The sequence below is a fragment of the Salmo salar genome, chromosome 01, assembly GCF_965601325.2.
Source record: "Salmo salar chromosome 01, fSalSal1, whole genome shotgun sequence".
Lineage (NCBI taxonomy): Eukaryota > Metazoa > Chordata > Actinopteri > Salmoniformes > Salmonidae > Salmo > Salmo salar.
This window is the reverse complement of record NC_138291.1, coordinates 94,476,638-94,503,668: the sequence shown is the minus strand read 5'-3', so window position 1 is coordinate 94,503,668 and position 27,031 is coordinate 94,476,638. Positions and strand designations below refer to the sequence as shown.

General features: G+C 41.4%; 1 protein-coding gene across 1 annotated transcript in view; it reads right to left on the bottom strand.

Annotated features, from left to right (window-relative positions):
- The window catches only part of LOC145865463 (protein sidekick-2), a 73,242-nt gene that overhangs the window by 40,864 nt on the left and 5,347 nt on the right, over positions 1-27,031 (bottom strand). The window contains exon 2 of the mRNA XM_082970364.1: positions 14,036-14,169. Coding sequence (XP_082826490.1) covers positions 14,036-14,169 — 134 coding nt within the window. The remainder of the gene's footprint in view (positions 1-14,035; positions 14,170-27,031) is intronic.

Sequence of the window (27,031 nt, the reverse complement as noted above, 5' to 3'; positions counted from 1 at the left end):
AATTGTGCGCCGTCCTATGGGACTCCCAATCACAGCCGGTTGTGATACAGCTTGGAATCTAACCAGGGTCTGTAGTGACGCCACTAGCACTGAAATGCAGTGCCTTAGACCGCTGCGCCACTCGGGAGCCCTAGTGATAATACATTAGGAATTCAACAAACGTCTGGCTGTCTTTTTGGATAAAGATTAAAATCTCATTGATCAACATCTCAACCAAATATTACCCAAATGTTCACGTTGAAATAACGTGTTGTGATGGCAGCATACACACCTCAGGAACAACTGAGAAAGTTTGTGTCTGTCTTTGTGTGTGGTACTCCTTCTTTCACACTCCGACACTGATCTAGGGTCAGTTGAGTGTTGGTGGACCTCAGGGAGGTCCAGTGGAATAATGCTGTGTCAGGGACCTCCCTGCAGGGACCGAGAGACACACACTGCAGCATACTGAAACACTCACTGCAGCATACTGATACACGCACACACACACACACACACACACACACACACACACACACACACACACATCATACTGTATGCTTTAGTACCCTTGTGGGGACCAAACCCTAACCCTAATTCTAAACCTAAACCTAATTTTAACCCTAAACCTAAACCCTAATCTTAAAATAGCTTCTGTCCTTGTGGGGGATGTGGGAAATGTTCCCACGAGGGAGAATTTTCTTTGTATCAAATCAAATCAAATTTTATTGGTCGCATACACATGGTTAGCAGATGTTAATGTGAGTGTAGCAAAATGCTTGTGCTTCTAGTTCTGACGGTGCAGTAATATCTAACGAGTAATCTAACAATTTCACAACTACCTTATACAGACAAGTGTAAAGGGATGAATAAGAATATGTACATATACATTTATGGATGAGCGATGACCGTGCGGCATAGGCAAGATGCAGTAGATGGTATAGAGTACAGACTATACATATGAGATGAGTAATGTAGGGTATGTAATCATTATATAAAAGGTGGTTTAATTGTTTAAAGTGACTAGTGATACATTTATTACATCCAATTATTAAAGTGGCAAGAGATTTGAGTCAGTATGTTGGCAGCAGTCACTCAATGTTAGTGATGGCTGTTTAACAGTCTAATGGCCTTGAGATAGAAGCTGTTTTTCAGTCTCTCGGTCCCAGCTTTGATGCACCTGTACTGATGTCGCCTTCTGGATGATAGCGGGGTGAACAGGCAGTAGCTCAGGTGGTTGTTGTCCTTGATGATCTTTTTGGTCTTCCTGTGACATCGGGTGATGTAGGTGTCCTGGAGGGCAGGTAGTTTGCCACCGGTGATGCGTTATGCAGACCGCACTACCCTTTGGAGAGCCTTACGGTTGTGGGCAGAGCAGTTGCAGTACCAGGTGGTGATACAGCCCGACAGGATGCTCTCGATTGTGTTTCTGTAAAAGTTTGTGTTTTCGGTGACAAGCCAAATTTCTTCAGCCTCCTGACGTTGAAGAGGCGATGTTGCGCCTTCATCCCCACGCTGTCTGTGTGGGTGGACCATTTCAGTTTGTCATTGATGTGTACGCCGAGGAACTTAACTTTCCGCCTTCTCCACTAATGTCCCGTCGATGTGGATAGGGGGGTGTGCCCTCTGCTGTTTCTTGAAGACCATAATCATCTCCTTTGTTTTGTTGACGTTGAGTGTGAGGTTATTTTCTTGACACCACACTCTGAGGGACCTCACCTCCTCCCTGTAGGCCATCTAGTCGTTGTTGGTAATCTAGCCAACCACTGTAGTGTCGTCTGCAAACTTGATGATTGAGTTCGAGGCGTGCATGGCCACGCAGTCATGGGTGAAAAGGGAGTACAGGAGAGGGCTGAGAACACACCCTTGTGGGGCCCCAGTGTTGAGGATCAGCGGGGTGGAGATGTTGCTTCCACCTGAGGAGGAAGCCCGTCATAAAGTCCAGGACCAAGTTGCACAGGGCGGGGTCAAGACCCAGGGTCTCGAGCTTAATGACGAGTTTGGAGGGTACTATGGTTTTAAATTCTGAGCTGTAGTCAATGAACAGCATTCTTGCATAGGTATTAATCTTGTCCAGATGGGTTAGGGCAGTGTGCAGTGTGCAGTGTGATTGCGTTTGCGTCGTCTGTGGACCTATTGGGGCGGTAGGCAAATTGGAGTGGGTCTTGGGTATCAGGTAGGGTGGAGGTGATATGATCCTTGACTAGTCTCTCAAAGCACTTCATGATGACAGAAGTTAGTGCTACAGGGCGATAGTTGTTTATCTCAGTTACCTTAGCTTTCTTGAGAACAGGAACAATGGTGGCCCTCTTGAAGCATGTGGGCACAGCAGACTGGGATAGGGATTGATTGAATATGTCCGTAAACACACCAGTCTGTAAGGGAGTGCATAACTGGCGGCAGGGAAGTCAGGCGCAGGAGAGCAATACTGGGTAATCACCGGAGCAGTTTTATTCATAAAATCCACCGGAAACCAGAACAACAAACAAATGGGTACAAAACCCATCGCGCACCAGAGAAAATTTGCACATGCACTTACAATAAATAATTGTGTGGTGTGTGGGAAGACAAGACAAAACAAAAGGAAAATGAAAAGTTGATCGATGATTGCTAGAAGACCGGCGACGCCGACCGCCGAGCACCGCCCGAATAAGGAGAGGAACCGACTTCGGCGGAAGTCGTGACACAGCCAGCTGGTCTGCACATGCTGTGAGGACGTGGCTAGGGATGCTGTCTGGGCCAGCAGCCTTGCGAGGGTTAACATGTTGAAATGTTTTACTCACGTTGGCCATGGTGAAGGAGGGCCCACAGGTTTTGGTAGCAGGCCGTGTCAGTGGCACTGTATTGTCCTCAAAGCCAGCACAGAAGTTGTTTAATTTGTCTGGGAGAAAGATGACGGTGTCTGCGACGGGGCTGGTTTTCTTTTTGTAATTCGTGATTGACTGTAGACCCTGCCACATATGTCTCGTGTTTGAGTCGTTGAATTGCGACTCTAATTTGTCTCTATACTGACGCTTAGCTTTACTGACCTTGTGGGGACATTGGGGGATTTCTGGAACCCACACAGATAGTGATATAAGCCTACACACACACACACACACACACACACACACACACACACACACACACACACACACACACACACACACACACACACACACACACACACACACACACACACACACACACACACACACACACACACACACACACACACACACACACCCCCTATATACTCTGGCAAGGGCTTTGTGTCCTTCCACCAGCCATACATACCATACTGACTCTGACTGCTCTGTTCTGTCTGCTCTTTTCTGTCTGTCTGGTCTGTCTGTTATAAGGGCTAGGGGGCAGTATTTTCACGGCCGGATGAAAAACGTACCCAACTTGAACAGGTTACTACTCTGGCCCAGAAACGAGAATATGCATATTATTAGTAGATTTGGATAGAAAACACCCGGAAGTTTCTAAAACTGTTTGAATGGTGTCTGTGAGTATAACATAACTCATATGGCAGGCAAAAACCTGGGGAAAAGTCAAGCAGGAAGTTGAAAATCTGAGGTTGTAGTATTTTCAAGTGATTGCCTTGACTGTATACAGTGACTTAGGGTTCATTTTGCACTTCCTAAAGCTTTCACTAGATGTCAACAGTCTTTAGAATGGTGTTTGAAGATTCTATGGTGAATGTGATGGGAATTACAGCACAAGGAAGTAGGTGTCCCATTATAAGGCATGGGCTCAGTCATGCGCAATGACTTGGGAGCGAGCTGAGTTCATATTCACTCCTTAACCTGTTAGGGCTAGGGGGCAGCATTTGCACGTCTGGATAAAAAAAATGTACCCGATTTAATCTGGTTACTAATCCTACCCAGTAACTAGAATATGCATATACTTATTATATATGGATAGAAAACACTCTAAAGTTTCTAAAACTGTTTGAATGGTGTCTGTGAGTATAACAGAACTCATTTGGCAGGCAAAACCCTGAGACATTTTCTGACAGGAAGTGGATACCTGATGTGTTGTATTGACTTTAAACCTATCCCATTGAAAAACACAGGGGCTGAGGAATATTTTGGCACTTCCTATTGCTTCCACTAGATGTCACCAGCCTTTACAAAGTGTTTTGAGTCTTCTGGAGGGAGATCTGACCGAACAAGAGCCATGGAACGATGATGTCCCATTAGACACCTGGCGCGCGAGTTCATGTTGGGTACCCTCGTTCCAATACGTTATAAAAGTGTATGCATTCGTCCACCTTGAATATTATTCATGTTATGGTTAAAAAAGGCCCTAATGATTTATGCTATACAACGTTTGACATGTTTGAACGAACGGAAATATATTTTTTCCCCTCGTTCATGACGAGAAGTCCGGCTGGCTTAGATCATGTGCTAACAAGACGGAGATTTTTGGACATAAATGATGAGCTTTTTTTAACAAAACTACATTCGTTATGGACCTGTGATACCTGGAAGTGACATCTGATGAAGAGAATCAAAGGTAATGGATTATTTACATAGTATTTTCGATTTTAGATCTCCCCAACATGACGTCTAGTCTGTATCGCAACGCGTATTTTTCTGGGCGCAGTGCTCAGATTATTGCAAAGTGTGATTTCCCAGTAAGGTTATTTTTAAATCTGGCAAGTTGATTGCGTTCAAGAGATGTAAATCTATAATTCTTTAAATGACAATATAATATTTTACCAATGTTTTCTAATTTTAATTATTTAATTTGTGACGCTGACTTGACTGCCGGTTATTGGAGGGAAACGATTTCCTCAACATCAATGCCATAGTAAAACGCTGTTTTTGGATATAAATATGAACTTGATAGAACTAAAAATGCATGCATTGTCTAACTTAATGTCCTAGGAGTGTCATCTGATGGAGATTGTAAAAGGTTAGTGCATCATTTTAGCTGGTTTTATGGTTTTGGTGACCCTGTCTTTGACTTGACAAAACATTACACACAACTCTTGTAAATGTACTGTCCTAACATACTCTAAATTTATGCTTTCGCCGTAAAACCTTTTTGAAATCGTAAAACGTGGTTAGATTAAGGAGATGTTTATCTTTCAAAGGGTGTAAAATAGTTGTATGTTTGAAAAATTTGAATTTTGACATTTATTTGGATTCAAATTTGCCGCTCTTGAAATGCACCTGCTGTTGATGGAGTGCACCACGGGTGGCACGCTAGCGTCCCACCTAGCCCATAGAGGTTAAGAGAACGGATAGGTCCGGTTGGAATTTTATTCAAGATATATGATAAAAACAACCTAAAGATTGATTCTATACATTGTTTGACATGTTTCTAGAAACTGTAGTATAACTTTTTTGACTTTTCGTCTGGACTAAGTAAGCATGCGCGTTGTGGATTTGGATAGTGAACCTAATGCGCGAACAAAATTGATTATTTGGACATAAATATTAACTTTATCGAACATTTATTGTGGAGCAGGGTTCCTGGGAGTGCCTTCTGATGAAGATAATCAAAGGTAAGTGAATATTTATAATGTCATTTCTTAGTTTTATTGACTCCAAGATGGCGGGTTTCTGTTTGCTTGTTATTGGTGTCTTCTGGGCTGTACTCAGATTATTGCAAATGGTGCTTTCGCCGTGAACCTTTTTTGAAATCTGACAAAGCAGTTACATTTAGGAGAAGTGTATATATAATTCTGTGCATAACACTTCCATATTGATCAAAGTTTATGATGAGGATTTCTGTAATATGTGTGCTCATTGTGCGCATTCACCGAAGGTTTGGAGGGAAAACATTTCTCAACATTACGCGCCAATGTAAAATGCTGTTTTTGGATATAAATATGAACTTTATCGAGCAAAACATACATGTATTGTGTAACATAATGTCCTAGGAGTGTCATCTGATGAAGATTGTCAAAGGTTAGTGTATAATTTTAGCTGAATTTCTGGTATTTGCGACGCCTGTCCTTGCTAGGAAAATGGCTGTGTGGTTTTTCTTGTGTTGGAACTGTCCTTACATAATCTAATTTTATGCTTTCGCCATAAAGCCTTTTTGAAATCGGACAATGTGGTTGGATTAACGAGAGTCTTATCTTAAAATGGTGTAAAATAGTTGATTGTTATTGAAAATGGAATTATGAGATTTTAGCTGTTTTGAATTTGGCGCTCTGATTTTCCACTGGCTGTTGTCAAAATCTATCCCATTAAAACTAGTTGGGGCTAGGGGGCAGTATTGAGAATTTTGAAAAAAATATGTTCCCATTTTTAACTGCCTCCTACACCAACTCAGAAGCTAGGATATGCATATTATTAACAGATTTGGATAGAAAACACTCTGAATTTTCTAAAAACTGTTTGAATGGTGTCTGTAAGTATAACAGAACTCATATGGCAGGCAAAAACCTTAGAAAAATACAAGCAGGAAATGAGAATTTTGTGGCTGTACTATCTTCGAGTCATTGCCAATAGAACACACAGTGACAAAGGATTCATTTTGCACTTCCTACGGCTTCCACTAGATGTCAACGATCTTTATAAAGTTGTTTGAAGTGTCTATGATGAACAGAGACATGCGCGTTCATGTGAGATGAGTCTTTGTATTTCAAACATTTATCAAGACACAGGAGAGGTCCTGTTGAAATATTTATCCGTTTCACGTTCTCAAGGCCCTAAAGGTTGATGCTAAACAACGTTTGACATGTTTGAACGAACGTTAATAGATTTTTTTTTATTACTTTTCGTCGTGACTTTTCCCTCCCCCGCCCTACATTTTGAGTAGCCTACCGAACGCGCTAACAACATGGAACAACTTGGAGTTATTTGGACATAAATTATGAACTTTGTCGAAAGAAACAACATTTGTTGTGGACCTGGGCTTCCTGGAAGTACCTTCTGATGAAGATTATTAAAGGTAAGGGAATAGTTCTAATGTTATTTATGATGTTAGATGACTCCAACATGCAGGCTAACTGTATAGCCTAGCCTATTTTTCTGAGCGCAGTAGTCAGATTATTACAAAGTGTGCTTTCCCAGTAAAGTTATTTTGAAATCTGTCAATGCGGTTGCTTTCACGAGATATTAATCTATAATTCTTTGAATAACAGTTTAATATTATATCCACGTTTTATAATTAGTTTTTTTTTTTATTCACCGGCAGTTTTTGAGGGAGATACATTTTCTGAACGTCACGCGCCGATGAAAAAATGCTGTTTTTAGATATAAATATGAACTTGATGGAACAAAAAATGCATGTATTGTCTAACATAATGTCCTAGGAGTGTCATCTGATGAAGATTGTCAAAGGTTAGTGCATAATTTTAGCTGGTTTTCTGCTTTTGGTGACGCCTGTCTTTGCATTGACAAAACATTACACACAGCTATTTTCAATGTACTCTCCGAACATAACCTGTTATGGATAGGGGGCAGTATTTTCACAGCCGGATAAAAAACGTCCCTGATTTAATCTGATTATTACTCCTGCCCAGAAACTAGAATATGCATATAATTATTAGCTTTGGATAGAAAACACTCCAAAGTTTCTAAAACTGTTTGAATGGTGTCTGTGAGTATAACAGAACTCATTTGGCAGGCCAAAACCTGAGAAGATTCTGTACAGGAAGTACCCTGTCTGACCATTTCTTGGCCTTCTTTGCCATCTCTATCCATTACAAAGGATCTCTGCTGTTACGTGACACTTCCTACGGCTCACATGGTCTCTCAGAAGGTGGCAAAAAGCTGAATCGTGGCTTTGCAGGCTCTGGCTGAAACAAAGTAGCGAGTTTGGGTAGTGGCTGGTTACAGTACTGTGAGACTCAGGTGCGTGCCCGCGTCGACCGAATGCTTTGTTTTCTTTCCTCTGTTTACCTAAACGCAGATTCCTGGTCGGAATATTATCGCTTTTTTACGAGAAAAATTGCATAAAAATTGATTTTAAACAGCGGTTGACATGCTTCGAAGTACGGTAATGGAATATTTAGAAATCTTTTGTCACGAATTGCGCCATGCTCGTAACCCTTATTTACACTTCGGATAGTGTCTAGAACGCACGAACAAAACGCCGCTATTTGGATATAACGATGGATTATTTTGGACCAAACCAACATTTGATATTGAAGTAGCAGTCCTGGGAGTGCATTCTGATGAAGACAACAAAGGTAATCAAACTTTTGTAATAGTAAATCGGAGTTTGGTCAGGGTTAAACTTGGTCGGTGTCTAAATGGCTAGCCGTGATGGCTGGGCTATCTACTGAGAATATTGCAAAATGTGCTTTCACCAAAAAGCTATTTTAAAATCGGACATATCGAGTGCATAGAGGAGTTCTGTATCTATAATTCTTAAAATAATTGTTATGTTTTTTGTGAACGTTTATCGTGAGTAATTTAGTAAATTCACCGGATGTTTGCGGGGGGTATGCTAGTTCTGAACATCACATGCTAATGTAAAAAAGTTGGTTTTTGATATAAATATGAACTTGATTGAACAAAACATGCATGCATTGTATAACATAATGTCCTAGGGTTGTCATCTGATGAAGATCATCAAAGGTTAGTGCTGCATTTAGCTGTGGTTTTGTTTTTTGTGACATTATATGCTAGCTTGAAAAATGGGTGTCTGATTATTTCTGGCTGGGTACTCTGCTGACATAATGTAATGTTTTGCTTTCGCTGTAAAGCCTTTTTGAAATCGGACAGTGTGGTTAGATTAACGAGAGTCTTGTCTTTAACCTGTTATGGCTAGGGGGCAGTATTTTCACGGCTGGATAAAAAACGTACCCGATTTAATCTGGTTACCACTCCTACCCAGTAACTAGAATATGCATATACTTATTACATATGGATAGAAAACACCCTAAAGTTTCTAAAACTGTTTGAATGATGTCTGTGAGTATAACAGAACTCATTTGGCAGGCAAAAAACTGAGAAGGTTTCATGCAGGAAGTGGCCTGTCTGACAAGGTGTCGTTCTTCTTGTCTGTGTTTATTGAAGAGTGAGGATCTTAGCTGTCCCGTGACACTTCCTACGGCTGCCATAGGGTCTCAGAAGGCGGTAAAAAGCTGAATCGTGGCTTTGCAGGCTCTGGCTGAAAAAAAGTAGCGCGTTTGGGTAGTGGCTGGTTACAGTACTGTGAGACTCAGGCTCGTGCCCGCGTCGACCGAAAGCTTTGTTTACTTTCCTCTGTTTAGCTAAATGGACATTCCTGGTCGGAATATTATCGCTTTTTTACGAGAAAAATGGCATAAAAATTGATTTTAAACAGCGGTTGACATGCTTCGAAGTACGGTAATGGAATATTTAGATTTTTTTTGTCACGAATTGCGCCATGCGCACGACCCTTATTTACCCTTTCAGATAGTGTCTGGAACGCACGAACAAAACGCCGCAATTTGGATATAACGATGGATTATTTTGGACCAAACCAACATTTGTTATTGAAGTAGCAGTCCTGGGAGTGCATTCTGAGGTAATCAAACTTTTATAATAGTAAATCTGATTTTGGTGAAGGCTAAACCTGCCGGGTGTCTAAATAGCTAGCCCGTGATGCCTGGGCTATGTACTTAGAATATTGCAAAATGTGCTTTCACCAAAAAGCTATTTTAAAATCGGACATATCGAGTGCATAGAGGAGTTCTGTATCTATAATTCGTAAAATAATTGTTATGCTTTTTGTGAACGTTTATCGTGAGTAATTTAGTAAATTATTAGCAAATTCCTATGCTAGTTCTGAACGTCACATGCTAATGTAAAAAGCTGTTTTTTGATATAAATATGAACTTGATTGAACAAAACATGCATGTATTGTATAACATAATGTCCTAGGTGTGTCAACTGATGAAGATCATCAAAGGTTAGTGCTGCATTTAGCTGTCTTCTGGGTTTTTGTGACATTATATGCTAGCTTGAAAAATGGGTGTCTGATTATTTCTGGCTTGGTACTCTGCTGACATAATCTAATGTTTTGCTTTCGCTGTAAAGCCTTTTTGAAATCCGACAGTGTGGTTAGATAAAGGAGAGTCTTGTCTTTAAAATGCTGTGAAATAGTCATATGTTTGAAAAATGGAAGTTTTTGTATTTTTGAGGAATTTGTAATTCGCGCCACGCCTATCATTGGATATTGGAGCAGGTGTTCCGCTAGCGGAACGTCTAGATGTAAGAGGTTAAAATGCTGTAAAATAGTCATATGTTTGAAAAATGGAAGTTTTCGGATTTTAGAGGAATTTGTATTTCGCGCCATGCCCATCTTTGGATATTGGAGCAGGTGTTCCGCTAGCGGAACGTCTAGATGTAAGAGGTTAACCTATCTTTATGCTTTTGCCGTAAAGCCTCTTTGAAATCGGACAATGTGGTTGGATTTAGGAGATGTTTATCTTTCAAATGGTGTAAAATAGTTGATTGTTTGAGAAATTGAAATTATTAGATTCTTGCAGTTTTGAATTTCCCGCCATGGTATCTTGTCAAGCAATCCCGTTAACGGGATCAGAGCGGGAAGGGGTCCCCAACAGGTTAACGGGATAAGAACAGGAAGGGGTCCCCTAGAGGTTATGTCTGTTTTGTTCCGTCTGGACTGTCTGTTCTGTTCTGTCTGCTCTGTTCTGATCTGTCTGCTCTGTTCCGGTCCCTCTACTCATCAACTAGCTCTACTCATCTGAGATCTAATGTCTGGGTCTGAGTTCTGTTCTAATCAACTCTCCCCCTGACTGTGCCATAGGCAATGTTTGCTCCCTCTACAATTATAGATGTGACGAAAGTCATGTCTATATTAGGCATTGGATGAAGCTCAGTGTTAAATTCAAATCTCGATGAAAATGGGGGGGGGGGGGGAGGGGGGGGTACTGTCACGACTTCTACCGAAGTCGATGCCCCTCCTTGCTCGGGTGGTGTTCGGCGGTCGACGTCACCGGTCTTCTAGACATCATTGATCCGTTTTTAATTTTACATTGGCCTTGTCTTGTTTTCCTACACACCTGTTTCCAATCCCATTAATTACATGTTGTGTATTTAACCCTCTGTTTCCCCTCATGTCCTTGTCGGTGATTGTTTTTGTGATGTTATGTTAGGTGTGTTTTGAAATCGGTGTGCAACGGGTATATGTTACCCATGTTATTTTGTACTTTGGTTTTGGAGTTTGTTTTTTAACCTCTTGGGGCTAGGTGGGACGCTAGCGTGCCACCCGTGGTGCACTCCATCAACAGCAGGTGCATTTCAAGAGCGGCAAATTTGAATCCAAATAAATGTCAAAATTCAAATTTTTCAAAAATACAACTATGTTACACCATTTGAAAGATAAACATCTCCTTAATCTAACCACGTTTTACGATTTCAAAAAGGTTTTACGGCGAAAGCATAAATTTAGAGTATGTTAGGACAGTACATTTACAAGAGTTGTGTGTAATGTTTTGTCAAGTCAAAGACAGGGTCACCAAAACCATAAAACCAGCTAAAATGATGCACTAACCTTTTACAATCTCCATCAGATGACACTCCTAGGACATTATGTTAGACAATGCATGCATTTTTAGTTCTATCAAGTTCATATTTATATCCAAAAACAGCGTTTTACTATGGCATTGATGTTGAGGAAATCGTTTCCCTCCAATAACCGGCAGTCAAGTCAGCGTCAGAAATTAAATAATTAAAATTAGAAAACATTGGTAAAATATTATATTGTCATTTAAAGAATTATAGATTTACATCTCTTGAACGCAATCAACTTGCCAGATTTAAAAATAACCTTACTGGGAAATCACACTTTGCAATAATCTGAGCACTGCGCCCAGAAAAATACGCGTTGCGATACAGACTAGACGTCATGTTGGGGAGATCTAAAATCGAAAATACTATGTAAATAATCCATTACCTTTGATTCTCTTCATCAGATGTCACTTCCAGGTATCACAGGTCCATAACGAATGTAGTTTTGTTCAAAAAAGCTCATCATTTATGTCCAAAAATCTCCGTCTCGTTAGCACATGATGTAAGCCAGCCGGACTTCTCGTCATGAACGAGGGGAAAAAATATATTTCCGTTCGTTCAAACATGTCAAACGTTGTATAGCATAAATCATTAGGGCCTTTTTTAACCAGAACATGAATAATATTCAAGGTGGACGAATGCATACTCTTTTATAACGTATTGGAACGAGGGTACCCAACATGAACTAGCGCGCCAGGTGTCTAATGGGACATCACCGTTCCATGGCTCTTGTTCGGTCAGATCTCCCTCCAGAAGACTCAAAACACTTTGTAAAGGCTGGTGACATCTAGTGGAAGCAATAGGAAGTGCCAAAATATTCCTAAACCCCTGTGTTTTTCAATGGGATAGGTTTAAAGTCAATACAACACATCAGGTATCCACTTCCTGTCAGAAAATGTCTCAGGGTTTTGCCTGCCAAATGAGTTCTGTTATACTCACAGACACCATTCAAACAGTTTTGGAAACTTTAGAGTGTTTTCTATCCATATATAATAAGTATATGCATATTCTAGTTACTGGGTAGGATTAGTAACCAGATTAAATCGGGTACATTTTTTTTATCCAGACGTGCAAATGCTGCCCCCTAGACCCAACAGGTTAATTAAATACTCCAGATTAACCAATTTGGTTTCTCCTGCGCCTGACCTCCCTGCCACCTACATACACAAATATGACAATCCTAAAGAAAAAAAAAAAATAATATATATATATATTATATATATATATATATATATATATATATATATAATTTGGCTCTATGTATTTTTAGATATAGGCCTATTGTAAATGTGTAGTATTGTTGTCATAATCTTTATTGCATAAATAAATACAAGTACGAACACAACATAAAGCTACATATTTTTTGGACAGAGGTAATGAACTGTCCATTGATCACTGTGTCCAACACACCACCACCTGTTGTTATGTTGGGCTCCTACTGACGAAAAAAATGATATTTTTAAGTTATTGTTTTTCATTTACATGTATTTCTAAAATATAGGTTTAAGGAAATACAGGCATGCACTACATTACTACATGACAAAACTGCTCAATCAAGCCTGATGCTGATGGTTTTGTAAGTATAAAAGCAAAGCATGCTTTCATTTAATAAAAAAAGCATGAAAAGGTAGTGTAATGGGATAATGTCTTACCGTGGTGTGTGAAGAATTCAATACTTTACCTTGTATGGGATACAAATCACATTAATGTGGAAGCACCTACTCTGTAAGCACCTCCTCTAAGAGTATGAATTATGCTGTTTGAGAAGGTTTGAATCCTAAGCAACCTTCCTACACATAGTTTGAAGTACAAAACCAACATAGCCACTGTAGTAGGTCAAAGCTGTGTGCTGGAAAACCTTGGTAGAGCATGGGTGGAATAGGCATTGAGATGCTATTTGTCTTCAGACCAATGCCTATTCTCATTTAAAAGGTAGTTTTTTTGTCTTTAATCGTGTCTAATTCCATGAAATGCACCTGCCTGCTTTTAATTATCTTTTTCAAAATACAAAATACTTTTCTATTCGATTTCTTTATAATGATTCACAATTTTGTGGTCCCCTTTCACACTACATTAGTATCAAAAGTCTGATGGCACTATGGTGTGATAGGAATTTCTGCTAAATGAACTAAATATACATGTATATGTAAAAATGAACAATTGCAAAGCATGCTGAGTTTTAATCTAATGAGCTCCACTCCGAAACAAGGCCAATGACAATAGCCAGTGTGATTTGCAGTATACATTTACATTTTGGACAACTAAGGTAGTTAAACAACAACATATCACAGTCAGCAAGTAAAAAGTTTTCATAACCATTCCTGAGAATGTTGTTGCTGTTCAGCCGGTCACTTACAAATGTTTTTTGTATTTTAAAATACATGTATTTTAACTCAATACAATACTTTGCAAAAGAATCGTATACTTAACTTTGATACATTGATCTTTAGGGTATTTTGTAGTTGTATTTCGTATTATCAAATTTATGCCCATCCCTCTGTGTGTGTGTGTGTGTGTGTGTGTGTGTGTGTGTGTGTGTGTGTGTGTGTGTGTGTGTGTGTGTGTGTGTGTGTGTCTCTCCATATGGTTTCAGTACTACTCACTGTCGACAGAAAGGGTTATGGGTTGGCTGGTCTTGTTTTCGCCGTTCTTGTCGTTGACAGCCTGTACATAGTAACGTCCAGCATCAGGGGCCACCGTGGACAGGATGACCAGAGTGTTGTCCAGAGTAATGGCTCTGAGGAACACAGAGACACGTTTGGTCACTACACTGCCACAAACACCACTGACAAAAAGGCCCCTCCGCACATTCACACACACTTTACAGTGTAAAACATCCCCAGGAAGGAACGCCTTCCAGGTTTTTGCAGAGCTGAATAAGATTACAGTTGTCCTGTTATATTCTTGTTGTGTGTACCAGCTTCTCCCCTGCTCCAGCCTCTCCCACCCTGTGTTGTGCTGACCAATGGAGTGAGACCCAGGCCTCCTCTCTCTGCATTCTACCAATTATAGCCCCACCTCGGTTTACAATCAATGTTTACTTATTATCAGCGCCTGTTCACCAATTTGGAGCTGGATTGCATGTTCCGACTCATTGCCCCCGACCCCCTCTCCCTTTCCCTCCCTTCCTTCTCTCTCTCCTCCAAGAGTCAGCATACTAACGTGAATGCATCTCTCCCCTGGAGGAACGCAAACCACAGTGAGGATAAAGCGATACTGTATATACGGTACACACACATCCTACTGTATATACGTTACACGCATCCTACTGTATATACACGGTACACGCATTCTACTGTACATATGGTACACGCATCCTACTGTATATACGGTACACGCATTCTACTGTGCATACGGTACACACATCCTACTGCACATACGGTACACACATTCTACTGTACAAGCAGGGAAATAGAAAATAAATGTTGGATACAAATAAACAGATATAATTCATACAAAAATAAAGATATATACAAACACATATGTGCACCTTTGACATACATTATTAGGCCTTTCTTCACATGCATATCCAGAGACAACATTTTTACCTTCAATGCTGCACTCTCCTGAATGAACAAGGCCATGGTATTGATAATAAACTGGAAGTCTGAGAGACTTAACAAGTATGCACTTGGCAACCAGGAGCAGAAGTAAGATGTTGTTGTGATTCATGATGGGTTGTAAATAAGGGGCTCGGCTGTGTGTCCTGGCAGTGTGCTTTGCTTGTGTTCTGTTCGGAGCGGTGAGGTACTAGGATTGGCTTCCTGGGGTGTATGCTTGGCCCTTCAGCTTGGTGCCAGGCGGCGCATCCCCCCACCTCTACTCACAGAGACAAATGAATACACACATGTAAACACAAACACACACAAACACAAACACACGCATGCACACACACACACAATCAACCCCTTCACCTCCCACCACACGTTCACCCAGTTTAGATCCCATCTATGTGAATTGAGTTCTTGAATTGCCATGGAATTTGCATCCCATTGCAACCATGAAACACATTTTAAAATGACAAATAGTTACACAAGTTGATATTGAACTCTTTATCAGTGATGAAACATAACTTTTATACTGCCAACACTTTATGTTTATGAATTGTTTAAAGTACTTTGGGCAAGCAAATTGCCTTGTCCCAGTAGTGATGAGTTTTGGGGATGTAGAGATTTATTTTTGTGAGACATTTTGTTTTTCATGAGGGGGTTACAGGTATAATATACAAATTCATATAATTATATACTTTGTACTTACCTGTGGGCTGCCACTCACAAATGATGAAAAAAACGGATTACTGAGGTCATATTTTTCCATATTCTGTTCCAATTAAAGGGTTTTTCAGGTTCACTTAGATATGTGGACCACACCTTTTCAATGGATATCATGACATGAGCTTTCCAGAAGTTGTTTATACTGTACATTATAGAGAACATTCTTTTCAGGAGCCCAGATCAGAGTAGTTGACTTTCCAAGGGGACTCCGTAGGCCAGGAGAGCTGACTTGAATTGTGACTATAGAAAAGAGGAGGTGCCTGGTAATATGCATGTGTCTATCAAATCTTGGAATGTTCTCAAATCATTACTGTCCATGATATCTGTACAGATTCTACAGATGACACAGATGTTAAGCTACAGGACTGTTTTGCTAGCACAGAGTGGAATATGTTCCGGGATTCTTCCGAAGGCATTGAGGAGTACACCACATCAGTCATTGACTTCATCAATAAGTGCATCAATGACGTCATCCCCACAGTGACCATACGTACATACCCCAACCAGAAGCCATGGATTACAGGCAGCATCCACACTGAGCTAAAGGTGAGAGCTGCCGCTTTCAAGGAGCGAGAGACTAATCCGGACGCTTATAAGAAATCCCACTATGCCCTCAGATGAACCATCAAACAGGCAAAACGTCAATACAGGACGAAGATTGAATCGTACTACACCGCCTCCAACGCTCGACGGATGTGGCAGGGTTTGCAAACTATTACAGACTACAAAGGGAAGCACAGCGACTAGCTGCCCAATGACACAAGCCTATCAGAAGAGCTAAATTACTTCTATGCTCGCTTCGAGGCAAGCAACACTGAAGCACGTACGAGAGCGTCAGCTGTTCCGGACAACTGTGTGATCACGCTCTCCGCAGCCGATGTGAGTAAGACCTTTAAACAAGTCAACATTCACAAAGCCGCGGGGCTAGACGGATTACCAGGACGTGTACTCCGAGCATGCGCTGATCAACTGGCAAGTGTCTTCATTGACAATTTCAACCTGTCCCTGACTGAGTCTGTAATACCAACATGTCTCAAGCGGACCACCATAGTCCCTGTGCACAAGAACACTAAGGTAACCTGCCTAAATGACTACTGACCGGTTACACTAACATCTGCAGCCATGAAGTGCTTTGAAAGGCTGGTCATGGCTCACGTCAACACCATTATCCCAGAAACACTAGATACACTCCAATTTGCAAACCACCTCAACAGATCCATAGATGATGCAATCTCTATTGCACTCCACACTGCACTGTCCCACCTGGACAAAAGGAACACCTACGTGAGAATGCTATTCAACGTCTACAGCTCTGCGTTAAACACCATAGTGCCCTCAAAGCTGATCACTAAGCTAAGGACCCTGGGACTAAACACCTCCCTCTACAACTGGATCCTGGACTTCCTGACGGGCCACCCCCAGGTGGTAAGGGTAGGTAATAACACATCTGCCACACTGATCCTCAACACGGGGGCCCCTCAGGGACACGTGCTCAGTCCCCTCCTTTAATCCCTGTTCACCTATGACTGCATGGCCAGGCATAAATCCAACACCATCATTATCTTTACAGACGACACAACAGTGGTAGGACTGATCACCAGCAACGATGAGACAGCCTACAGGGAGGTCAGAGACCTGGCCGTATGGTGCCGGGGTAACAACCTCTCCCTCAACGTGATCAAGACATAGGATATGATTGTGGACTACAGGAAAAGGAGGACTGAGCACACCCTCATTCTCATCGACGGGGCTGTAGTGGAGCAGGTTGAGAGCTTCAAGTTCCTTGATGTCCACATCACCAACAAATGATCATGGTCCAAACACTCAAAGACAGATTTAGCATGGGTACCTCAGATCCTCAAAAAGTTCTACAGCAGCACCATCGAGAGCATCCTGACTGGTTGTATCACTGCCTGGTATGGCAACTGCCCGTCCTCTGACCGCAAGGCAGGACTAAGGGTAGTGCGTACAGCCCAGTACATCACTGCTGCCAAGCTTCCTGCCATCCAGGACCTCCATACCAGGCGGTGTCAGAGGAAGGCCCTAAAAATTGCCACCCTAGTCATAAACTTTTCTCTCTGCTACCGCAGTACCGGAGCACCAAGTCTAGGTCCAAAAAGCTTCTTAACTTCCCTGGGCTTGCGTCCCATCTAGTCAACAGCCAGTTGAATCGCATGGCGCGAAATACAAATACCTAAAAAATGCTATAACTTAAATTTCTCAAACATATGACTATTTTACACCATTTTAAAGACAAGACTCTCGTTAATCTAACCACATTGTCCGATTTCAAAAAGGCTTTACAGCGAAAGCAAAACATTAGATTATGTCAGGGGAGTACCCTGCTAAATATAATCACACAGACATTTTCAAAGCAAGCATATATGTCACAAAAACCAAAACCACAGCTAAATGCAGCACTAAATCTACGCTGGAATTCCTTACCAAGAAGACGGTGATTGTTCCTGAGTGGCCAAGTTACAGATTTGACTTAGATCTGCTTTAAAATATATGGCAAGTTTTGAAAATGGTTGTCAAGCAACGATCAACAACCAATGTGACGGAGCGTGAACATTTTGAAAAGAATAATGGGCAAATAATGTACAAACCAGCTGTGCAAAGCTCTTAGAGACTTACCAAGAAAGACTCACAGCTGTAATCGCTGCCCAAGGTAATTCTAACATGTTTTCACTCAGGAGTGTGAATGCTTATGTAAATGAGATTTTTCTGCATTTAATTTTTAATAAATGTGCTACATTTTGAAAAGCATGTTTTAACTTTTTCATCGTGGGGTGATGTTCGGAAATCGTCCCGCACTATTCAACAGCCAGTGACACATCAGAGCGCAAAATGTAAAACCACAAAATGTCATAATTCAAAGTTTTCAAACATAGGACTATTTTACACCATTTGAGAGATAAGACTCTCGTTAATCTAACCACATTGTCCGATTTCAAAAAGGCATTACAGCGAAAGCAAAATATTAGATTATGTTAGGAAAGTACATAGCCAGAAATAACCACACAGCCATTTTTCAAGCAAGCATATATGTCACAAAAACCAAAAACACAGCTAAATGCAGCACTAACCTTTGATGATCTTCATCAGATGACACTCCTAGGACATTATGTTATACAATACATGCATGTTTTGTTCAATCAAGTTCATATTTATATCAAAAACCAGCTTTTTACATTAGCATGTGATGTTCAGAACTAGCATACTTCCGGTGAATTTATTAAATTACTCACGATTAACTTTCACAAAATACATAACAATTATTTTAAGAATTATAGATACAGAACTCCTTTATGCAATCCGGCCATCACGGCTAGCTAATTTGACACCCACCAAGTTTGGCCCTCACCAAACTCAGATTTACTATAAGAAAAATGTGATTACTTTTGCTGTTCTTCGTCAGAATGTACTCCCAGGACTTCTACTTCAACAACAAATGTTGTTTTGGTTCCAAATAATCCATAGTTATAACCAAATAGCTCCGTTTTGTTCGTGCGTTCAAGTCACTATCCGAAGGTTGACGCGCGAGCGTATTTCGTGACCAAAAAAATACTAAATATTCCATTACCGTACTTAGAAGCATGTCAAACGCTGTTTAAAATACATTTTTATGCTATTTTTCTCGTAAAATAGCGATAATATTCCAACCGGGCTACGTTGTATTCATTCAAAGGCTGAAAGAATTTTTTTTAGAATTCTCATGAACGCGCATCTCCAGTGTCACTGTTCCCAGCCTGACCACTCACAAATTCCCCTGCTGTTCTTCGCCCAGAGACAGGAGACATGTCATTCCACTTTCTGGTGCCTTCTGAGAGCCAATGGAAGCCTTAGAAAATGTTACGTTACTGCAGAGATGCTGTATTTTCGATAGAGATGCAACAGAAGGATAACAAATTGTCAGACAGGGCACTTCCTGTATGGAATCTTCTCAGGTTTTGGCCTGCCATATGAGTTCTGTTATACTCACAGACACCATTCAAACAGTTTTAGAAACTTTAGAGTGTTTTCTATAAAACATCTACTAATTATATGCATATTCTCGTTTCTGGGCAAGAGTAGTAACCAGTTTAAATCAGGTACGTTTTTTATCCGGCCGTGCAAATACTGCCCCCTAGCCCCAACAGGTTTTAACAGCTTCTACCACCAATCCATAAGACTCCTAAACAGCCAATCAAATGGCTACCCCCCCCCCCCCCCCTCCTTTTACGCTGCTGCTACTCTCCGGTTATTATTGACGCATAGTCACTCTACCTACATGTACATTTTACCTCAATTATCTCGACTAACCGGTGCCCCCACACATTGACTCTGGACTGGTACCCCCTGTATATAGCCTCGCTACTGTTATTTACTGCTGCTCTTTAATTATTAGTTACTTTTGTTTTTATTGATCTATTTTTTTTTAACACTTATTTTTCTTATAACTGCATTGTTGGTTAAGGGCTTGTAAGTAAGCATTTCACTATAAGGTCTACACCTGTTGTATTCGGCGCATGTGACAAATAACATTTGATTTGATTTTGACCATTGGGGTGATGCAAAAAGCCGCCCTCCAGATTGCAAGGCGTAATTGTGAAATATTGGAGTATGGGCATGCCATTTTGATTCCCAGTTATATTGTTTTTTAATTTTGCGCCAAATAGCGATTATGTGTGTAATAATAGAACCAAAGCATAGTTCACATTGTTTAAGGGATATACAGTATCAGTGAAGACCACCTCTTCCAGGGCAATAGGAGACACCATATTTCTCTCTATACTCAGCCAGGGGCGGAAGAATCATGTCTAAACCAATTTAATATGGGGTGAAATGCCTGGAAATACAATTTCATGTTTTGTGCCGATAGTCCTCCTACGTCTTTTCCTATTTGTAAGTTTGTTCATTTTATCCGGGATCACTTACATTACCTTATACAGTGCATTCAGAAAGTATTCAGATCCCTTCATTTTTCCACGTTTTGTTACATTACAGCCTTATTCTAAAATGGAATAAATACATTTTGTGTAACATATTGTATATTTTGCATCTTTGTAACATATGTTACAGATTACAATCCATATTATACCATTGAAAATGGGTGATTGACGTCCACAAATGAACACATATCATACCAAATGGATTGTCTCGGATTTACATACAGAATAATACGAAATTATCTAAGACCAGGTTGGTGTGTCTGAGCTGAACCCATAATAAAAACACACATTATCTCTCCAATGCTGCATGTGGAAAACAATAGAATGGCTCCCAGTAGAGGAGAGAGATCGAGGTGATGTAAGGAAGCGACAGGGTGTTATTGGTGATGTATACCTGTTCTTTGGGTTTTTACCATGACTTACGAGTTCCAACCGCTCGACTGATTGATTTTAAAGTACTGTATCTCCAAGCGAGAGAGGCTTCATTTGGGATTCCCTGAGCGTTGTATAGGCCTCAAAACTGTCTGTCGCCCCAAAGCGCTTCGCAGGACTGACTGAGCAGAGGCTTATGATCCACGGTTAATATTTAATACCATCGTCCTAGCTCATCGCCTTGGAAACACATGCTGGACCATCGCTATAGTGATCAATTATGGATTCCCTTAGGGATGTGGACTGTCCAGTGCGTTAAATGAATCCCAGGTGATTCCCGGGACCTTTCCAAAACAGGGACACTGCGTAGCGATGCCTGTAGCTTAAAGGATAAGAAACTGGCCCGGGATGAATATAGTTAGTATAGTGGATAGATATTCACTGTGTTAACAGGCAGTAGGACTAGAATACTCACACTGTGTACCTGAATACTTGTAAACATATAATCTGCAGTGAAAGATACATAATGCACTGTTCATACACTGAATTTATGGCAAGTTAGAAGTGGTCTGGTACGGTTAACAGCTTTGCTTGATGTACCAATTGGTTTCATACAACCGCTCTCAACGACACAGAATTCAGGCATAACAGTGACCTCTTCTGTTGAAGAAACCACAAAGTTTATTGGACTAAAAATACAAAAGATGATTCACACACCTGTGCAGTGCGGAAGTTAATGTTTGAAACAGTGAATATGATCGGTTTAATGTGTCTTGGTTAACGTGACGTGTCCTCAGATTTCGTAACTCCCTTTTACTAAAGAATCACAAAGAGTCTTCTCATCCCTAAAATAAACCATGAGTTCTGCTAGCAATAGTGATATTAAGGATACTATGTAACTTAGACATTCCATTTTCTTCCGAGATTACAAAACAACATATATGTTAATGTAGTGAACATCGGTTATGAATGTTTCAACCTCTCTGTTGAGAAGTTGTGTATTTACTGTCATTTCCTGGTTTCAAAGAGCACCAGAAACTACACTAACTGTGAGCTTTAGCGTTTCTTCTGTCACTACAGAAACAGACCCTGGGTCAGTTCTAAAGCGAACACCTGCAAATCCGAGGCCATGATTGTGCTTTTGTTGTTGGTGTGGTAGCGAAGCAACCTTTATTTGCATACAATTAACATAAAATACATAATTTAAAGGTGCAATATGCAGAAATTGCTCCGTCATTTCATGGTTGCTAAAATTCCAATAGTCTGCCTATTTTCAGTTTTGACAAAACAAGCAATGTATAATTTAAACCATCAACCTTTTGATTACCGGCCCAACTGTTAGGCTACCTGCTGCTCTATATATTATTATGAAATTACCATTTCTCCAGACTGTGTGCTTCACCCGCGCTGAAAAAGCGGCAGAGGCTGCTGAACCATCTTCCAAAGAGAAAGTTTTGAATTTTTGTGTTTGGTGTGGCGATAGAGCAGTGTTTGAAAGAGGGCTTAACAATGCTCTCTCTCTCTCTCTCTCTACCTCTCCCAGCCACAATCTTAATATACGTCTCTGTACTAGGGCTGTTACGATGACGATATTACTGCCACACCGGTCAACACGAGTCATGACGTCACTGAAATTCCATGTGTCTGTTTAATTAGGCTTCTCCAAGCTCTTATGCTGCTCATGGTCATTAGTAGCCTACCAAACTTTACAACTGCCTGGTACTCAGCACTCTATTGTCCCTCTAATCACTCTGTCATCAATGCAAATATTCAAAAATCTAATCAAACACTTCATGAGAGCATGTTGCTCAACATTTCTATAGGCTATGCAATTGCGTGAGAAAGAGTTTTGATGGCCTCTATTAAAAAAGGAGGATCCCATCAGCTTTCTATAGGCTAGGCCTACTAGCTCTGCAAGGCAGAAGGCTGCAAGGCAGAAGGCTGTACAGCAGGCAACAGCTCTAAGAAATGTTGGCCGCCTAGACAGTTGGTACAAGAGCCCAGCCTGGCTGTGCTGTGCTGATGCCTAGAGTTGTCATGTAACTCCATTTGTAATTATTTCCTATCTAGGGTTAATTTATTTATTTGATGCCATGGGGGAGGAAAGTGATTGACAGCTAACATTGATAATAATTCTGTACCAGCTCCCATCAATATCGGTATGTGTGTTGGTGCGTGTGCTTGCACGCGCGTAGTCTTGTGTGTTTGTGTGTGTGTGCTTGAAGTGTATGAGTGTAAAACGCTGTTGACATAGTGTGACAGTGTCCACACTATTCTGAGACACACACAATGGAAGAGTGTAATGTCATACTGTATGTTGTGGTGGTCTCTTTCTCTCTCTGTCTCCACCCCCCCCACCCTCCATCTCTCCCCCCCCCCCCCTCACCCCGACACCCACCTCAGACCTCGATTACTTACAGACAAATAGCCATGGCCGGAGCCAGCCTCCGCCAACCTCCCCCAGTAGAGACAGAGGTCGGGGGGGATCAAGCGGCAGACAGGCCTGGGACAAATATGACTCAAACCAGTGCCGACACCCTGCCTTCCATCGCTCCACAACATATCGCTCTGATGAAAACCTACAGCTCCAAGGTAGATGGAGGGAGGGAGGGAAGGGGAGACATGGAAGAGAGAAGGGAGGCCGGTGCTCATAAAAACAGCCACTCGCTTTTCTGCCCGGGAGCTCTCATGATTTGTAGCTGGCTGCTTGACTTTCCACTCCCTACTGCTGGAGTTATTTTCAGAACTAAGCTATTGAGTATTCATACAATTCATTTTCATCTCTCGATGTCTGAGACACAGTGCCAGATCAATCAGATCTCCTGCCATCCACGTCAGCCTCCTCACACCTACAGTACTCCACCAGGACATATTTCTCCTTGACCACTCCTCCCTGTTCGCCAGGTCAACTAGTCAGTGTGAGGCAGATGAAGAGTTTGGTCTGTTCCGTCACACATACGTTTGAACGCACACACACACACACACACACACACACACACACACACACACACACACACACACACACACACACACACACACACACACACACACACACACACACACACACACACACACACCACACACACACACACACACGACTACACACACACACATACAAACACTACACATAAAAAACACACACGCAAGACTACACACACCTGCACACACACACATATACGCACACACAGATGTACAAGACTACACACACACACCACATTGAGTAATGCAGAATCCATATTAGACTGACAAGAGGTGGATGTCTCAGGCAGACCCATTAATTGACCACTCTCTCCAAGCAGCAAATTGATAATTGCACAGCGGGTGTCAGCACAGCATCGTTGTTCCTCCTCCTCCTTCGTCTTCTCCTCTCTGTGACTTTCTAGGTACACCGCGTTAGATCGGGCCGTAGCACTCAGAGATAAATCCATGTCTTAACGTCTTGAGAAGAGACGAGAGAGACATTTCAGGATGAAAACGTATTCTAGGGCCCGCCTGAGTCCTGTACTCCTCCCTGTGCCTGATTCACATTCCAATCTGGAAAACGGTGCGGTGCAATTCCAGGTAAATGGGTTTACCGAAGGGGGCTCTGATTATACAGCACATTAAGTCTCGGGAATAACATAACAAATCACAGCGGCCAAATGGACAAGGCCCTTCAATTGCATTCCCATTCAATAAGAGAAGAGTAATGGCTATTAGAGCTAAATAAGTGCTTTCTCTCCCCTCGGCCTCACACAGTCCTGGCACACTGTATTCCAATGAGCATGGGATCCAGTCGGTCTAAACCAATCTAGTGCAGAGCAGATCGGCTAGAATTCGAGACACCAAACCTGTCCAGGACAGTTGATTTCAATCAATTTCAGAAAATCGGATAAGAGACAAAGAAAGCAGTTTGGGTTTTCTTTTGTGAACAGATGACTGCTCATTTCAGTTAAGGTGAGAAAGGGACATATTTCTGTTGTTGCAGATCCACAATGGTCCTAAAGGATCAATATGAAAAGTGTAAAGAACTCAACTAATGCATAGAAGTCTTTCTCTGTGACAAGGACATTCACAGTCTGAAAGGACAGAGCAGTGGATGCCATAAAGAACAGCTGCTTAGGCAGCGTGGCAGAGAGAGAGAGAGAGAGTAGTGGCAGGCCCACTATGAGACATTGCCTCTATCAAGGGGAAAATGGAGGCAGGGGAGCCGAGATGGGGAATTCTCTGAACCACCATGGAACTCCTTTACTTTACACATCCATTGTAAGAGATACAAATATGTTAATTTCCCTGTTCGATCAAGGGAGACCAGTCCAATATGCCTTTGAATGTTGAGGAAAATGTTCCCACCACTCCCCAGAATCTCTCTCCAAGCAGTAGGCTACACCTTCACACAACTAAACCCGCCCAATGTCCTTGGAATCCAAACTCCCTCCCCCCAGGCAGGTATCGAGACTCCCTACTAGGTCCAACGTGACACACACACACGTGCACACACACGTGCACACACACACACACACACACACACACACACACACACACCAAACTCCCAGGTCCAACCCGCACTGCATTTTACAGTGTAATAGAAATATTCTCTGAACAGCATCAATGTGCCAAAGAAGATCAGGAGAAGAAGTGATACCCCTAGGGTCAATTGTGTTAGATTTTAGAAGATGATGGATTGTTTCCATCTTATTACTGCTGCGATTCAGGGAAGGCCCTGTTCTTTAGTGGTAGAGGAGAGAGGACAGAAAAGAAAGACAGACGTAGTGAGGCGAAACCCTGTAGAGCCTGCTGCACATTACACCTCACGTAGAAGGTTAGAGAGAGACAAATCTCTTTATTATTTTGTAACTTTTGTAATGTTTACTGTTAATTATTTTATTGTTTATTTAACTTCTGTTTATTTAACTTTTGTTTATTATCTATTTCACTTGCTTTGGCAATGTAAACATTTGTTTCCCATGCCAAAAAAGCCCCCTAAATTGAAATTGAATTGAGAGAGACAGAGAGACAGAGAGCGACAGAGAGAGACAGATCAAAGATAGTGATAGATTGGTGGTACTGTATATTGCCTCATTATCAATACCCTCATATTCCCCCATAGGGCCTCGCACAATTGGCCCAGCGTTGTCCGGGTTTGGTCGGGGTAGCCCGTCATTGTAGATAACAATGTGTTCTTAACTGACTTGCCTAGTTAAATAAATGATTCCATTTAAAAATATTAAAAACCTGGAGAAGAATCCCCTAAGCAAGCTGGTCCTGGGGATCTGCTCACAAACAGACCCAACATAGCCCCAGGACAGCAACACAATTAGACCAAACCAAATCATGAGAAACAAAAAGATAATTACTTGACATATTGGAAAGAATTAACAAAAAAAACTGAACAAACTAGAATGCTATTTGGCCTTAAACAGAGAGTACACAGTGGCAGAATACCTGACCACTGTGACGGACCCAAAATTAAGGAAAGCTTTGGCTGTACAGACTCAGTGAGAATAGCCTTGCTATTGAGAGAGGCTGCCATAGGCAGACCTGGCACTCAAGAGAAGACGGGCTATGTGCACACTGCCCACAAAATGAGGTGGAAACTGAGCTGCACCTCCTAACCTCCTGCCAAATGTATGACCATAATAGAGACACATATTTCCTTCAATCCAAATCGATACTTCAAGCGTAGAACCTTGAATTTGGACAAAAATACCTGAAAGGATTCCTACTTCCAAAGATTGCCAAGGACTACCCAGCAAAACAACAACCAGCATAAAAAGACTGCCAAGGACTAACCAGCAACACAACAACCAGGAGATCAAGACTGCCAAGGCAAACCCAGCAACATAACAAGCAGGAGATAAAGCACAGAAAAAAACTACAAATAGCGGCCAACCTACATCTGAGTGAGAAAATTTCCAATCCGTAGTTATTTCCAAGTGCCAAGAATGAAAATAACTATATTACAATAATCTCTTGATATCGTAATAAAATATATCTTACTATATGAAGACTCAAATGCTTAGTTAGTACATTGCAGACA